General features: G+C 44.9%; 1 protein-coding gene across 8 annotated transcripts in view; it reads left to right on the forward strand.

Annotated features, from left to right (window-relative positions):
• The window catches only part of PRKAG2 (protein kinase AMP-activated non-catalytic subunit gamma 2), a 386,915-nt gene that overhangs the window by 217,578 nt on the left and 151,064 nt on the right, over window positions 1-18,273 (forward strand). Inside the window, exon 1 of one of the 8 annotated variants that reach the window (XM_048837551.2) lies at window positions 12,445-12,595. The exons of the other annotated variants lie outside the window; for them this stretch is intronic. Coding sequence (XP_048693508.1) covers window positions 12,562-12,595 — 34 coding nt within the window. The 5' untranslated portion in view covers window positions 12,445-12,561. Of the gene's footprint in view, window positions 1-12,444; window positions 12,596-18,273 lie in introns of those variants that run through there. 8 annotated transcript variants of the gene reach the window in all.

Raw genomic sequence — 18,273 nt, forward strand, 5'->3', positions numbered from 1 at the left:
ACCTTGCTCTATATGGAATATTCTACATGTTTTGAAAATTAAAAGTGTAAGTTTAGCACAAGAAGAAAGTGTTTTTATTGCCAGGGAATTTATCTAGAAGGAGCTCTTCATTGCTGATTCATGAGTCCACACTGGCTTGAAAAAGGCTTCACTGCCAAAACATTCAGTGTGGTCCTAAGAAATGCCTCTTGGTCCTGAACTAATAAATGAGCTCTCCTGTGTGTAACAGGAGGATACAACATTCAGTACCACAATATCTGAAGGAGGTTGTACTGGCAGATGACTTCCACTCGGTAGCACAAGGTAACTGTGGTGTGGAAAGGTTATATGTAACAATTAATCTGCTCTCACATAAGGGCCCTGTCTTGTGAGGTGCTTCACTTCTGCAAAGTGCTGAGAACCCTCAGTCACTCCAATTATAGTGACTCATGGTCGTCAGTGGGAGTTGTGGGCACTCAGCACTTCACAGGATTGAGCCCTAGACTAGAAGCCATATTCACATTTAGTGTAAATGGGTGCACCAGTAATGATTTTGGCCCACACTGTAGTTTTTATCACATTCTTTCCACTTTGGTTCATGGTCAATGCTGTACATGTTGGTAAAAAGGAGACTCTGCAATTTGCTATTGCTTTAATTTTTGCCTTTTTTTGTCTTTCCCTTTTTGGTGTACCAGAGATTTATTGACGTGGGATCTGAAATTTCAAACCTTAATAGAACACTCTGCTTTTGGCATGTAAAATGGGTATTTACGTGTTTTATATGCCAGTCTGAGTGCCCAGCTAGTGTGTTTGGAGAGCCCATTGAAGATACCTTCTGAGAGTGGGCCTCCATGTCTTCTGTGGACCTGTATTTCCACACTGGAAGCAACCCCTGATAAAGCCTTTAAATTTTGGTCATTTTGAGTTAGATTGACCCTATAGAGATGGAAGAAGTGTAATCCCTCTCCCTGCGAGTGTAGGGCTGCGTTGTATAGTTGCTACTGTTGTGTCCAGTCTAGTTGGATTGCTGTTATTTATTATCATTGGGCCTGAGTGACAAGCAGGATGGTGGTGTTGTCCACAGTGATTGAGAAAGTAGGTAGCGGGGAAGGTTTGAGTGGGGATTGTCATTGTGCCTCTGTGGGTCATAGATTCAGGACTAACGGCTGAGAAACAGGGCAGACACACCCCAGACTGTTGGTTATTCTATCACCAGATATACCAAGCTAGCAGCAAAAGTAATCTTCTATCTCACCACACTGGTTAACAAGAAGGCAAAAATGCAGTCTCCTTAAGCATTCCAGCACTTATTTTCACTACCCAAACATTAGACTTTATGAGGAGTGGTTACTGGAAACCAATTTAATCAAACAGAGGTTTCTTCTGATCGCAAGAGACCAGCCACACAGCCAGTTCAATATATAACTCACCCAACAATCACACTACTGCCAATTCTTTAGTAACGAAAATCTAAAGGTTTATTTTTTAGAGAAAAGAAATAGGGAGTTAAAATTATTAATAGATCATATACATACAGTCATTGCAAAGTTCTTATATCAGGTTTGTAGCAGTGATGGAATAAACTGCTGGCTTGAACAAAGTCTTCTCTGGAAATTACCCAAACAGCTCGGGGGTCATGAGTCCCTCTCTAGAGTTTCCATGTTAGAGACCCAGTCCAGAGAAATGAAGCAGGAAATGGAGACAAAATGGAGGTGTTTCCAGGGTCTTTTATACCGTCTCCCATGTGGATGGAATTTTACTGTCCCAAACAAAGCCCACAGCAGTTTGTGGAAAAGTACAGGCACAAGATGGAGTCCAGGGTCACATGAGCAAGTCATGTGACCTTACATGCTTTGATAACTCACAGGAGCAGCTATTACCATATTCTGGCTAAAGCATCCACAGGAAGGTTCACCCGGTGGGGAGGAGCTTGTTCTATGGCCCATTAAGTGTTCTTTAATGGGCCGTCAACTTGAAAAGTTCATTCACAAGTGCTGGCCAGACTCGATGTAAATTACCTGGTGAGTGTTATCCCAGGACAGACACATTTGAAATATTGGTACATAGTCAATATTCATAACTTCAGATACAAAGATGATACATGCACACAAACAGGATAATCTTATTTAGCAAATCATAACTTTTCCATTGACACTTTACATGACATACTTTTGTGGAAGATTTGTTGCAGTTGTCTAACAATGGCAATATTAATGATTGAAATATGATCATTGATATACTGCATCATGGAGATATTAGGACTTCTGTTTTAGCCATGTTTAGTTTGAGCTGATGGCTAGAATTCAGACTGAGATTTAAGTTTTGCCAGAGGACCAGTTTAGAGATGTAAAACTGTGAGTTGTTAGCATAGAGACGATAGTTGAATTTGTGTTTGTGGATGAGATTACCCACATATAAGGTGTATTTATAAATGGAGAAGAGAAGGGGACCAAGGACAGAGCTCTGTTCAACCCTCACAGAAAGTTGGAGGAGGAATGAGGAGGATCCTCCAAAGGACATGCTGAAGGAGCAGTTCGACAAGTAGGAGGAGAACCAACAGAGTACGGAGTCATGGAAGCCAAGAGGATGACAAGATTTCAAAAAGAGGAGCATGGTTGATGGGGGTGCCAAAGGTGGCTGACATGTCAAGGAGGATGAGGATGGAATACTTGTTCTGAGCTTTACCTAGGAGGAGGCCATTGGAACTTTTGGTGAGCATGGTTTCAATAGAGGGAAAGGGGCAGAAGCCAAATTGGAGGAGGTGTAGGGTAGAACTGAAGGAGAGGAACTCCAGGCAATAATTGTAAACACGTTCAATGAGCTTAGAGATAAAAGGGAGAAGTCTGATGGGGTGATAGTTTGAGAGGCAAATGGACTTAGTGGTGCACTTTGTAGCCTCAGAGAGACTAAAGCATCCTTGCAGTGTGAGGGGAAAGAGCCAGAGTTTACGGAGAAGAGTAAAGGAGGGGATGAGAGTTGGCGCAGGGTAGATCAGGAGATAAAATGGGATGGGACTACATGAGCAAATGGAAGGGGTTAGTGGAGGAGAGCAGATGAGAAACTGCTGTGTCTGTGACAGGAAGAAATAGGCAAGAGTTGTAGGAGGGGAAGGGGGAAAGGAAGGTGAACTGAGGGGAGAGGGAAGGCCATGTCATATTTTGTCATCTTTTTTCTTTTGAAAGAAATTGGCAAGATCCTGTGTGGAGAGATGTGAAGGCAGGAGGAGTGGAGAATTTGAGGAGGGAGTTAAGGTGGTTAAAAGGCAGCTAGGATTGCAGGTGTGAGATTCAGTTAAATTGGAGAAGTAGGAAGATGGCAGAACTGAAAGTGAAGAGAACAAATCTGTAGTAGAGGAAGTCAGCCTGGTCTCAGGATTTCTGCTAAGAGCAGGCTCGTAGGAAGCAGATGTCAGGGGTGAGCCAGGCCTGGAAATTGGCAGGGTGGACCTTACAATTAGAGAGAAGGGCATCAAAGCCAACTGTGGCAGAGAGTGAAGCATGGAGAGAATCAACAACCATATGGATGGAAGAAAGGAAAGAGAAGGCAGGGAGGAGAGGGCTGAGAGCAGACAAGAAGTTATCAACGCTGAAGGATTGGAAGTCACAGAAAGGCCAGATGACTGGGCTTGAGTGGGAGGGTCACTGAGGGATGATGCTGAAAGAGACCTGGTGATGAGGGAAGAGGAGGAACTCAGCAACAGAGAGATCAGAGAGTACTTGGTGAAGACCATGTCAAGTGAGGGGGTGTTGAACCAGGGCTGCAAGTTAAATTAAGAGGTGAGGGCGAGGAGACATGCAGCTATGGTTTGGATGGGTCATCCACATGGAAGTAGAAGTCCCCGAGGAGGAGCATGGGAGATTGTGAGGAGAAGAAGAGTGAGACCCAGGAGTTGAAACCAGCAAGGAAGACTGGTGGGGAGGAGTTGGGTGGATGGTAGATGGCAGCAAATAGAGAGGGAGAGGAGAGAAGAATCAAATGCAATGCTGTTCAAAAGGGTGGGAAGGGGATGGTAGGAAGGATTGGAAGTGGCAAGAGTAGGAGAGGAGAAGTCCAGCACCTCCACCATGGTTGGATCCGGGTCAGGGAGTGTGAGAGAAGGAGAGGCCTCTGTAAGAGAGGACAGCTGCAGAGGCAGCATCAGATGAAGGGGTCCAGATCTCTGTGAGAGCCAGGAGCTGGAGGGAGCGAGGTCTGAAAAGGTCATGGAGGGCTGTAAATGTGCTAAATGACGGAGTTTCTTGGCCACATATCTCTTGCTGTCAGGAAGGTTAACCTTATTTTTGGTCTATCTTTCCCCTTTCTTTATTTCATTTATAAATCATTCTTCTTGTGGCAGTCAAGCCAAATAGCTCTGAGCTGGCAGAGCAAACCAGGTGACTCCTTAGGAGGGGGCATAGGAGAAAAGGAAAGCCAGGAAGAACTGCTAGCTAATTTTCCTTGGTCACCTTATGTATGACACATGACCCGGAATCACAGGTTCCACAGGAACGTTACTCGTCTCCTCAGCTGCAAGCAGCCGTCCACATGTCAGTCACACTCTGATACTGGATCTGCAGCAACTGTTGCTTCATCCAGCTGCTGCTGTATAATTACCATATGAGGCATTGAAAATAAATCCAGAGTGAAGTGTCATTAAAAAACTTTAGCGGTCCATGGCAGAGTGACTAGAAAAAGGTGGAACCTATGTAAATACAAAAGATTTGAATTTTATTTGTAATTTTCTTCTGTGTGCTTGGCTGGTTACAAGTTAAGATTTAAGGAATGACAGAAACCATGACTTTGAATTTACATTTAAATTCCATTTTTTAAGCCAGTGGACCTGCTGCGAAACATTGCAAGTACATGCAGGTAGAATGCACCCGCAGAGCTTCTGAATATACCAGATACAGCTAAACAGCTTGCTCACTGCTGCGGGGTGTTCATGGATTATGGACGTTGAAGGCCGGCTGTGAAATGGTTACACAGTTTTTACTATCAGGATTCCTTTTTAAAGCTCCGGATTTGTTCAGGGGTTAGCCCTGGTTGTGCCTTGTTTAACTCCGTCATTTTACTGGCTAACACTGTTCTGTCCTGGGTCCTTTTTTTGTTTCTATAGCTCTTGTCTCCTTCTGTGGCCAGCTCCTGCCCTCTTCTCTCTCTCTCTCTAGGTTGGCTGTTTTCATAAATATTAAATAGTTTGGATTAACTGTCAGTACCTTTTAGTTTAGTTTCGTTTTTGTTTACAAAGATGAAGTGATGAATTTAGATCTTACAGAGAGGGGGAAAAACAATTTGTTTTGGTGAAACAAACTTTATGCTGTTTGAACACTCAACCGCCTACCCTAGAGGCAACATCTCTGTCCATTGGGCTAGAGAGATTCCTAGAGGCAGTGGAGCTAAACAGTCTGTGTCACATAGATTCTTTAGGGAGCTAGCATAGTCTGATTCTGGATGCGGGGTGTATATCCAGCAATGATCTCTGCTTGGGCTTAGTGGGGTATATCTGTTAGGCATCATCTAAAGCCAGGCACCCCTCTGATACCTTAATGAGGGTATTTCACTGCTTTCTGAAATGAGTTTATTTTGCAGTCAGTCTATAAACTGCCAGCTTCATATGAGTTAGTGAGCATCTGTCCACTGGCAAAAAAAACTCACTGTCGCTGTAGTGTCATCCACTATGTTTCTGAAGGTGTCCTAATCAGACTTTAGAAAAATTAGAGGCTCATAAAACATAAGAGTTCCCCTATCTGGCCAGCAGGCTTTGGAGTCCGCACTTTGGGTCCCACAGGATCGGACTGTGAAGAATAAGTACCAGCCAGCTTTTCAGACTTTCTGGCTTTTCAGATCTGTGCTAGCTGGTGAATTGTCAGGACTTTCTTCACTGAACTCTAGTCTGGTGCACCCCAACGTTTAGCCTTTCTGAAGCCCACTGGCCTTTTGATAGCTGACTGGCTCATCTATACAGAAGGACAGAAGCTGACCCTAGAGACATAATCAAATTCCATTTAGCCAATGCTCAGCAAATTAGGGTCATATAGCACTTAGTAATTTCTGTTCATGTCAATGTGTAACTCCCAGAAAGGACTGACTACTCTTTATAGTCTGTTTGTGGAAGCAAAAGCTAGCTAACTAGATTACAAATATGGACTCACTCACGATGGCTTTATTAGTGCAAGTCTTTGTTATCCAGTGGATAGGCAAGTCTTGTGGGTCAGGGGAGTAATTCTCTTGTCCTGAGCAATGTGTGCTTCGAGGAACAGGAGATGGTTTACAACGCTCCTTTGCTTTAATGGTGCTGGAAATAAATGACCAGGCTTTCCAATGCAGTAGCTACTTGTTAAAATAACAGATCAGCTCATGATTTATTTTCAGAAATGAGGTGAAAACTGTCACACTGTCTGGAGTGGTTCACGACTGTAAGTGCCAATCTCGGCAGACTGTCAAAAAGCAGAACAGACACCAAGCTGGTGGTGTGTTCTAGAATTAGATTTCACCAACCCAGTAACAAATGTGAACTCCCAAAGCAATATACGACCAGTCTTACCGTCGAGTCCCCTTGGGCACTCCAATCCATCCTGCCACCCAGGCAAGCTGGACTAAATGATAAATGGTCACTTACACCAAAGATCACAAAAGATTCAGGTTGCTTACAGTCCCAAGAGACCAGCCACTTACCCCAGGTCAGTTTGTACCTCACCCCAAAGACAAGGTTTGCAGTTAATCCTATAGTAAACTAATTGAGGATTTATTAACTAGGAAAAAAATGAGTTATTTACAGGTTAAAGCAGGCAACACATGTATACACAAATGAGTTACAGTCTCTGGTTCCAAAAGGTGACACAGTTATAGTCTGTCAGCACTGAATGTCTTTTAGGACAACCCAGGTTGATCCTGGGGTTCTCTCTCTGCCTTTGTTTCATACCTCTAGCCCTGTGAGAGCCCAAACAGCAGAGATGAAGAATTTTCATGTCAGCTATCTTTATTTCCTTCTTCCAAAATTCAAGCTGATGGGATGAGCTTCCTTGCACATTCACAGGTGTGAGCCATTAACCCAGTCTTTGTATCGTGATGTTTCACAGCAGCCCACTTAGTTTTTATAGTCCTTCTTGATGGGCGGGGGAACCACTCCTCCTGCCTGGATTCACAAGTTGGGAGCAGGCATTTTTACATTTAAAAAGCAAAACTTACATATTACCTTGTAGCATGGGATATGCCATTACAAGTAGGATTAATGCATGCAGCAACTTACAAGCATTTTATAGGTTTCAGAGGAACAGCCGTGTTAGTCTGTATTCGCAAAAAGAAAAGGAGTACTTGTGGCACCTTAGAGACTAACCAATTTATTTGAGCATGAGCTTTCGTGAGCCACAGCTCACTTCATCAGATATAAAGTCTGCTGCAGTTTCCACGGTACACATCTGATGAAGTGAGCTGTGGCTCACGAAAGCTCATGCTCAAATAAATTGGTTAGTCTCTAAGGTGCCACAAGCATTTTATAGAGACTAAACACATCTTTACAAATCTAACAACTATCTTGAACAATGCCAACATACAGGTGAGCTTTTCTGGTTTCCAGCTATGAATTTGTCAGTGTTCAGCTGATGCCTACAGCGTTGGTAAGAGCTGGCACCTGATCTACCAGCATCACAAAAACATTTCAGCTGGGGATTGGTAATGAGATAAAGAGCCTTTCGCCTGGATGATAAATCCAGCCCTGGTCAGTAGTGACTAGACACTGTTACCATCCAATATCTGTTCATTGTGGTTTCTGTCTTTAGCAGTCTTGGTCCTATTCTGAGTGGCATCCAAATTACAGTTGGCATCAATTAGCAACCTTGGTGGTGGGGACTCAGAGTGAACAGGCATGAAAACTGAACTCTTTCACCCCCCCCAAAGTGGTGGGTTGAGGCAGGTCAGCAGGGATGCTTGCATTTCTGCTGCCAAGACCACCTGTCCTGTGGATAAAAAGGACTCTTGTCTCCAGGGCTGTAAGCTCATCACTTTCCATTAGCATTCAGGACACTTATGCGTAGATCCTCAACGATATTTAGATGCCTAACTCCTTTGGAAAAAAATGGAAGTTAGGTGCCTGAAAACGTTTGAATATCTGGGCTTTAGGGATTAGAAAGACTTGCATCTTCTGTCAGGTCAGTGTGGAGAGGCTGATGTGAGCGCCATTTTTTCTGTTTAATAGCAGTAAATCCTGTCTCCAGCACAAAGCCCAAGAAAATAGTCAGGGATGCTTTGCAGGGGTGAGGAGTGGAATCCTCAACCCCCAGCTGTGGAGCTCCATCAGAGCTGCTCTGCTACTGGTACTGCAATAGCCTCATCAGCCGCTTTAATACTTGTCCTCCTTTTCTTGGTGGATTTGGCTGGTGGAGCCAACTACTGATAGATCTGCTGGCCATGCCTCTGTCCTGACCTCAAATTCCCACTCCATCAGCCTGTTGTGGAGATCTCTCTGCACTGATTCTGCAGCATTCAGGGCTTTAACTTGGACCAATGAATTTGGTCCTGGGGCACTTTCTGTACCTTTACTTACCTGACTTATTAGAGAGTTGTAGAAAAGAACATGGCTGAAGATAAGACCAGTGTCCCCAAGGAATTTCTAAAGCTTGGAGACCTCTTTTGGAGGCTTGCATTGTTTTCTCTGTGCTGCACACTGATCAGGGTGGGCAAGGAGAGGCTGTGCTCTGGTATTTAAACACCCGACTTTGTTTTTCTTCTGCTCTGTCAGTCGGTCTAACACATCCTGTTTTATTCACTAACCGTGGTATAGTTGGCCCAGTAGCCTTTTGTGCCTGAATGAGCTTTCAGATACTATGTTGCCCTAGTTAAAGCAGAAATGAGCTTCAAATGCGGCATCCATAAATGCACCATGATGCCTGGGTGTGCACTGAAATTTTGCACTGATAGAAAGACCTACCAAGCCACGGTTTTCAAACACTCTGCCCACTTATTTATCTAGATACTGCACAGTTTAATTTGACATTTTAAAAAAGAAATGTTGGTAGGTCTTTTGTATTCTAGCTCAGTGGTTTTCAAACTGTGGGTCGCGACCCAGAACTGGGTCACGGAGTGGAAGGCGCTGGGTCGTGGTGGCTCTGGTCAGCACTGCTGACCAGGGCATTAAAAATCCCTTCGGCAGTGTTGTCTGGCTAAGGCAGGCTAGTCCCTATGTGTTTCGACACCGAGCTGCGCCCCAGAAGCAGCCCGCAGCAGGTCTGGCTGCTAGGCAGGGGGGCTACAGGGTTCCGCACGCTGCCCCCGCCCCGAGCACCGACTCCACGCTCCCCTTGGCCGGAAACAGGCCAATGGGAGGCGGGGCGGTGCTTGCGGGCGAGAGCTGTGTGGAGCCGCTTCCACGCCTCCACCTAGGAGCCGGACCTGCTGCTGGCCACTTCCTGGGCGCAGCGCGGTCCGCAGTGCCAGGATAGGCAGGAAGCCTGCTTCTGCACCCCAGCTGTGCTGCTGACTGGGAGCCGCCCGAGGTAAGCCCGCACCCCAGTCCCATGCCCCAATCCTCTGCCCCAGCCCTGAGCCCCTCCCTAAACCCGGAGCCCCATCCTGCACCCCAAACCCCTCATCCCTGGGCCCACCCCAGAGCCTGCACCCCCAGCCCAGAGCCCTGACATCCTCCTGCACCACAACCCCCTGCCCCAGCCCAGAGCCCCCTCCCACACCCTGAACCCTCATTCCCGGACCTACCCCGCAGCCTTCACCCCTGCACCCTAACCCTCTGCCCCAGCCCTCAGCCCCTCCCACACTCCAAACCCCTCATCCCCAGCTCTGTTGGGTCGTGGGCATCAACAGTTTTCTTCAACTGTATCGCCAGTAAAAAAGTTTGAAAACCACTGTTCTAGCTAACCTATCACATGTGAACCATGTGTAACTAGGTGCAGTGCTGTCTTCCTGAGTGTGCAGACTAAAATGGTTGTAAGAGTTGTGAATCCCCTGCCCCATTAATCTCTTTGGGTATGTTTATATGGCCATCCTGGGGTGTGATCGCAGATTGTGTAGATATACCTGAGCTACCTTTAATTTTGCTAGTTTTGATACTGGAGCAGTGAAGCCACAGCAGCACAGGCTTCAACACTGGTTGTGCAAGCCCACCTGGCTCCCTCAGTAATTGTTTGGGCAGCTAGCCCAGAGTGAAGCCCAGGATACTGCGGCTTTGCTGTTCCGGTTCCCAAGCTAGCCAGGTTATATCTACTGCAACCACAAGGTGTGTTTGAAGCTCATGTATAGGCGTACCCCTTGGGATATTAAATCTAATGTAGGATTATACTTTGCATGTAAAAAATAACTATTTAATTGCTGATCATTTTAGTGGATGGAATGGGAGTGAAGATCATGGGGGTTGGAACTGGGGAGCTGCTGAAGATAATTAAATGCAGAGGGGAAAACAGAGGAGACTCGCTAAGACAAGGAAGAGAAGAGGAACAGGCATAGGAGAATGGGGGAAAGCAGAAGGGGAAAAGATAGCAGTGCTCTTCAACAGGTCCATATTTCCCCAATGAGTGATGAAAGCAATGATAAGTTACTGCACTTATTATACATAACAATAAGTACAAATTTAGTTTCTCTATAAAAGCCGTATTCTGCTCTTGAACTTTCTGCCAGCCTCCCATGGACATCAGTGTAATTCTGCTGTGGAATGAGAGCTGCATGTAGTCCTGGCTCACAGACCAAAATGAAAAATAGAATTCAGCCCATTCTACAGAAGAGTTTGGCTCCCCGGCACTAAGTCGTGGAGTCTGCCTCTTGAATTGTCCCACCTAGGGTACATTTAATAATTTTGGGTGACTGCTCTAGGTTATCAGACTAAGGCCTGACCAGCACCAGGCAGTACTTTGAATTTAAGTGCTTCTGCTCTCTGAATCTGGAGCCCTAAATCTAGGTCAGAAAATTACAGGGTTTTTTAAATTGACTGTACAGTAGACCAGTGGCTTATACGCAGCATCCTTCTCATCCTATTCCTTTCCTCTGAAGCTGGAGCTTCACCTTTCCTCCCCTGCAGTGACCCACACCTCCTCCTACCTTACCAGTAAACTCCGTGTACCACTGTGGCCTGTCTACCATTCAGTTGTGTGTGCTTTTACCTGCCTGACTTGCTCCCGTATATGAGAGACTAGGGTTTGAAAGGAGTCAGCTGCAGATTTGAGTGCCCGCTATTGAATAAGACTCACCAGGGCTCTTCACAGAGACTCATCGTTAAGGTGGCGTTGGGGAGCCTGGAGTGTCAGTCAGATACATGTACCAAAATCAGTGGATCCGCAGCATATTTTAAAAACTCCCAAAGTGTTTAGTGCTGCTGTGGCCACTGTCTGGAACTAGCGTTATTATTCTGTAGTGTATGAGTAACTTTTTGAAGCCCTGGCCTTGAGAAGAACAAATGACTGAAGCAGATGACACAGAAAGAATAGATGCTTCCTGTGATGAGAGCTGCTGGAGGCAGTCAATCAAGAATGCATGCACGGCAGTGAGAGTGGGGACAGGGAAAGGCTGGGACTGGACGTGATGTGGGCAGGAGGAGCAAAGACTGGATTGTTTGTATTTAATATTTCTCTAGTTCCATAATTTTGGAAGGGGATTTACCGAAATAAAGACGGTTCCTGCCCCAAAGTTCCAGGATCCTGCAAGGTGCTGAGTACCCTCAGCTCCCATTGTTTTCAGATGATGTGATGGAAAGATGGCAAGGAGAGGGAGGGCTGAGGTGTGTAACTAACCAAGAATGTGACTGATACAATGTGCTGTATGAAGCTTATAATAATTAGTTGGGATGGGGTGTGGGGTGAAGCTAGGGACTGCATGAGGTGTGAGCCCAAGAAGAAGGCTGGGACTGGATGACATGGGAGGGGAAGGGTTTCCTGGAGAGAGAAACCACTTGGCCAGGCCTGTGGAAAATGTAGGCATGCAGTGGCTTAAACACTGCTGAAGGGCAGTTTGCACTCTCTCCTGCCAGCATTTCACAACAGCATGGGGCTGGGTGTTGAGAGGAGGCAACAGCTGCAGCCTGTAGTACAGCCGGGTGAGGGAAGCCACCGTGCGGCACATTTTGTCAGGTGTTGGTCTTGCACTGGCCCTTGCAAGCAGGCACGTTGTCAAGAGAAGGGCATGGTGGAGGGGCAGTGTCTGCTCAGTTCCTTAGCCTGCAGCCAGAGAGATGAATTTGGTCAGTTAAGGAAGCATTTCCCAGAGTGGGGAAAGTAGCTACAGGTTATCTATAAAAATATTTGGCACCTTTCATTCAAGGATCTCAAAGCATGAATGAGATCTCACAGCACCCCTGTCTTATCCCCACTTTGCAAATGGGGACATTGATGTGCAGGGACAAATTAATCCCTGGTGTAAACCGCATTGACTTCATTGGGGTTAAACCAGGGATGAGTTTGGCCCACAGAGAGATTAAGCAGTTTTCCAAACGTCATACAGCAAGTCACTGGCAGAACCAAGAATAGAACCCTCTACTCCTGATTCCTGGCTGTATGCTCTAAGTCCTGGAGTGTGCTCTCTAGAGTGTAGTCTATAAATGGGGGATGGCTCTGGTCGGGGGCGAGGATCAAGGGAGCATGTAACAGTAACTGTTTCTGTGAAGAGACTATGGAGAATCCCAGGAAGGGAAGCAGCCAAAGGGGTTAGTATGACTTCTTTTCCCTTTCTCCAGCTTTCTCTGTCGGGGGTGGAGGGTTAGTATGATGCCTTTGACTGCTCAAGTATATGGTGGCATGGTGTAGCTAGGCATCAGTTGGGGGCTTCTAAGCACTAAATAAGGAAAGCTGGACAAAAACTAGAGCTGTGTAAATCATTGCACAGAAGGGGGGTTAGACTCTGAGAAGCCCGGCAGCTGGAGATCAACACAGAGTGAAAGTTTCCAAGGCAGCTGCTGCTTAGCGTTTCTAATGTTCATTTGGGATCGCAATCCTGCACAGCCTAATTCAATGGAAATTTTACCTTTGAGTTCAGTGGGATCAAGAACACACCCATAGCAATGTGTTTTCTGTCAAAGAGGTGCCAGGGAGTGAGTCATTTCTTCAAGAGGGTTTTGGTGGATGCACTAAAAAGCAGCGTGCAGTCTATGCTAACCCTAATGTGCACAAAGATTAATTCCCAGGCTAGCCAGATAAGAATTATGATGAGGCAGAAGTCTGGGTCAGCTGCTGTGTGGTGGGGAGCGCCACAGGCTGCCGCATGTCTATTCCTGTTGAATTTTAAAAGGAGCTAGTGTAACCCACACACACTAGCACAAGGGATAATTTGTTTCTTTTAATAACAGAAGAGATGTTTTGAAAAATATGGATTTCAGAGACAGAAGAATTGCTAGTTAAAACTTTGTGCTCCTATAATGTCTTTTCCCCGAGGATCTCTTAAGTACTTTACAAACATTTAATTACTCAAGCCACACATCACCCTTGTGAGCATCACAGAAAATAAACAAAAGTAAATTGTGCTCAAGTCAGACTCTCAACTCAGTCTTAACTATTGGAGCCACTACTAATACCTTTGTAATTATTATCCTCATTTTACAGGTCAAGAAATTGACACACACAGAGGCTCAGTGACTTGTCCAAATTCGCAAAGCAAGCCAATGGCAGAGTCAGGAATAGGTCCCAGGACTTGAGACTTGAAGGCCCCTGCTCTGGTTGCCTTCTGAAGGTGCAATATTCTAAGCATATGCCCAGCTGTTAGGGTTAATGGCCACGTGCATTAAGGTGGATATACCCTTGTCTGCACTGGCCGCTTTTTTTAGCATTCATGCATGCATGCCAAATAGATAGCATAATGTTTTTTATATGCATTAACATTCCATGCTCTGGATTATGAGGATCGTATGTATACTGTGCAAATCCTCAGTGATTTCAGTGGGACTTTATATACTAAGATTTCGATTGTGAGAGTTCTTTTTATATAATTTATCCCCTTAGTATCAATTGTAAGGTAAGTGATGTTTGTTTTTTTTCCTTTAGTTTCCTTCAACAAGAACATCCCGTGGGAATAATATACACAATTAAAGATAAGGGTCTAATTTAAAGTGACAAAGCAAGGAGCTTCTGAATCACATCTGTGTCTCCAATCCATCCTAAATTTACTCCCTTGTGAAAGTGTACAATAGCACACAGGAGAAGAAATAAGTCACACATTATTCTGAAACCTCCTAAAATATCTGCTTAAAAAAAACCCCTTATGTTTAAAGTGGTGATTTGCAAAGTTACTTAATTTTGTATTAGAAGAAGCCAGTTACTACTTATTTCATAGAATATCAGGGTTGAAAGGGACCTCAGGAGGTCATCTAGTCCAACCCCCTGCTCAAAGCAGGACCAATCCCCAATTTTTGCCCCAACTCCCTAAATGGACCCCTCAATGATTGAGCTCACAACTCTGGGTTTAACAGGCCAATGCTCAAACCAGTGAGCTATTTATATATTGTTCCCTACCCATTGTTTTTTGTCTTTCAGAATGTAGGCTCTTCAGGGCAGGGACTGTGTCGTCTTTTATGTTTGTGACTCACCTTGGACACTAGGTGCCACCAGAAACAAATATTAAACAATAAAAATAATCTCTGGTTTATGACAGCTTTCCCTGCATAAAACAGGCCACAGGAGCCCATGCCTGGAAAATCAGCCAGAGGGAGGTTGCAGAGGCAGATGTCAGTAGCAGCCTCCCCTTGCAGGGGCCTAGTTCAACCTGGAAAACTTGGTGGTGCTGGGCAGTGAAGAGTTATGGTCAGGACATCCAGGAGACAGTGATTCAATATATCCCTATTGCAGTCTCTGCCAAAAGAATGAACTTTCGTGAGCTACAGCTCACTTCATCAGATGTATACCGTGGAAATACCACGGTATACATCTGATGAAGTGAGCTGTAGCTCACGAAAGCTCATGCTCAAATAAATTGGTTAGTCTCTAAGGTGCCACAAGTACTCCTTTTCTTTTTGCGAATACAGACTAACACGGCTGTTCCTCTGAAACCTGCCAAAAGAATGTCTACGTTCTAATCCACCAGTGGAAATTAGCTGTCATCCCCGAACCCCAGTGTTCTCTCTTGTGCAAAGAAGAGCAGTTTGCCCCTCTCTGCACTAATGGATGTATCTACCCCAACACGAACTAAAATAGCAATGAAAACCCACAGGAACAACCCCTGAAAAACTGAGGTCAACAGTGGAAAGAGCAGTTCAGCATTAGAGCTAACAGTCCCAATAGGCTCCACTAGAATACAAAACGAATGTAGCTTCATTAAAGCCTCTGCGGCTGAGCGCAAAGTACCCTGTGAGAATTGAAATACCAGGTGGTGTATTAAGTAAATAAGGCAGTGCTGCTACAGGCGTTGTTTCTCACAGCAGCCAGCTGTAACCGGCATATAGTAGAGCTGACCACGGGACTCTCTGCCATGTGATGCAGTACTATGGTTGGCTGATACCTAGGAAGTCAGTAGGGTTTTGTTTGTCTCAGCAGTTGTCATGACATTGATAAGGGCCAAGGATTGTAGTAGCTGGCTTGATGTGCTAACATATGCTCATCATTCAACTTTTTTGGATGTTGATGGGCAACTTGGGGTCTGCAAAGATGCCACATGTCTATCTTGAAATGAGTAATTAAAAGGAGCAGGTGAATTGCTGTTCGAAAGGGTGACTTTTTAAAGTGCAAATATGTGAATCTCTGTGGGTGTGCAAAGACCTTGCTGAAAGGGCGAATCTTGCACTCATTATTCAAGCATAACTCCTAGGGGTGTTACAGGATCTGATTCACCTTGTGTCATCACCTACACTTGTGCAAATCAGAATGGTAGCATTTTAAAACCACTGTACACTGCTGTCAGTGACTACACAAAGAGCTAGGCAGGTAAATCAGGCCCCTCTAGGTATTTTGGAAGAAGGGGTTGAAATATCGGAGTATTTATCTTCACTTCGATTAGCTTGAGTTAAAACTTGTGTTGCCCCCTACTCAAGTTCTGTCCATGCACAAGGGTGATAATGCTTTTAATTCAAGCTGGCTGGCCAGTCATGGGATATGTGCTGTAGCTGGAGTTGGCACAGCTTGGCAGCTGCTAACACAATCACTGTGTGTAGCTCAAGTGTTATTTCAGTGTGGCCACTCCCACTGAGTTAGGCCACTCACGAGGAGTTAACTCCAGTGTAGATAATGGAGTTGACTCTGCAGTAAAGACACCCTGAATGTCCATATCATATAGCAGAAAATGAATATTTGACTTTATTACATTTCCCTATTATTTCAGGCGTGATTACGTACAGCCTTGGGGTCATACAGAAAAGAAAAAGATTTTATTACATTTGCTTCTTTCTGTGGTCAGATCCATAAATCCTAAACTGATTTGACTGGCAGGAATCTGTTTACCTTGTGTCACAGCCCCGGTAAAGCTCTCCGTGCTAGACAGTCACTAGGCTGATATATTTGCATCCCACATGCTGGACCTGTGTGCTTTTAAGCGTCTCTTTATCCAGGCAGGATCCTGCACTGTTTCTTTGGCCTCTGTGGCACGCTTCCTGCCTGGGCACGGGTTCTGTTACCTCTTCTCAGAAGTGGGATCCCACAGTCCAGCTGCTATAGGCCCCCCAGACCAGGGCTGATGCAGCCCCCAAGATTCCCTGGTTGCTTCAGCAAACCCTTTCCCAGAGCTCCAACATTGTGAATACTCTGGTTTACCATTTACCTCTCCAGGGACCCATGGTAGTGGAAGCACATTACACACAGGCTTTTCAAAGGTTTCTAACGCAATTATGCTTTACTTTAGATAGCACAGTAGATATGCAGATCTAGACAAAACAATAAAACACCTGTACACATTTACCTGCCTCAGATCCCTCACCACTTTGAGCATTCTTTGGGCTCAGGTCACAGTCTTTTGAGAAGTCCAGGATCTTTCCTGACCCGCTTTCCTCCTGCACATGGCTTCTCTTCTGGAATATGGAGCTTCCTCTTACTCATACAGCCAGCTTTCCGCTTCTAGTTTCCTCTCTCTTTAAACCTTAAAATGGCCAGTGAGAGATCCCTTCTTTTATAACCTCCAGTCCCCTTTATCAGGTGACCCCAGATCAGGTTTGTCAGGTGATGGGAGTCCCCCAGCAGCTGATCCGTTCCTTAGTTAAGTTTATATGGGCAGACTGGTTCTCTCTGGGCAGTTGGCAACTCTTTGTCCAGGGGGGCTTCCATCTGAATGGAGGTAAAAAGACAATAGAGGTGGCAGCCTAGCCCACATTCAAAATGGAGTTTGCAGTCTGAAGCAGACACACAGCGATTCCTCAATATCAGACAGAATTTGTAAGCTGTAGATAGTCAGATTTCTTCCAATCATCACACATTAATGATCAGAAAGCAGTGTTTTTATATCACTGGGAAGAGCTTAGGTTACTGGGGGAAATGGTGCAAAGAAAAACGCTGTGCAAAGGAATAAAATAGTGTATATCTCACTTCTATAGGGTGTGCTGGTTTCCAGAATAAATGGGCCATTGTGGTAATGGCAGTTTTGCGGAGTAGGTCAAGTGCAGTTTCCAAATGTAAGAAAGAATAAGGATGTGCTCCTGGATGGTGTGGAAGTCTATAGGAGTTTAAGACCTTTACAGGATCAGACTCTAGCATTAGGAATATTATTGAATATTCCCTATAACCAAACAGTTTCTCTTAAAGGGAATGAAAGTTGTTCAGCAGGAAGAGAAACTCTCATAATTTCACTGATAAAGGTGTTCAGAATGCTTTTCTCAGCTTAGGGAGCAGTGGCTGTTACTACATTCTCAGATCTTATGGAGATGAGTATGATATAAGAACCTAAATAGAATAGAATAATCTGAAGGTTGGAAATTAATATATTTTTGTTTGTTTGTTTTTACAGAGTGAAATAGCCAATAAGGCAAAGGCTAATGCTCAGGTGTATGGATTCAGCTATAGAATAGTGTTCAAAAAGGACATTGATTAAGATAAATGGTTTGCTAAGACATGGTATTTTTATTTCATTTCAGCTGATGTGGGGAAAAGGAGCTAGATGCCTTTTTACTGCTGAAAATAGAGATTTTTCTTAGGAAACATTTAAAATAACATATTTGAAAATTGATCATAAACCTAATTTAATCTTGGCTCTAGATTGGCCTGGCCATTGCATGCTCTGCATGGGAGCAGAGGAGGGCACAAGGAGCCTCCCCAGGACACCTTATACACAAGGGAGAGGATTTGCCCCTTTAGAAATGGCAATGGCCCCTCTCATCACAGAGCTCTGCTGAAGGAGATCACAACATAAACTTTGGAGAGGTTTTGAAGGAGTGTTGTCTTACGGTTTCGTTTATGGGGATTGGGAATCTGGGCTACT

Source organism: Caretta caretta, chromosome 2 (genome assembly GCF_965140235.1).
Source record: "Caretta caretta isolate rCarCar2 chromosome 2, rCarCar1.hap1, whole genome shotgun sequence".
Lineage (NCBI taxonomy): Eukaryota > Metazoa > Chordata > Testudines > Cheloniidae > Caretta > Caretta caretta.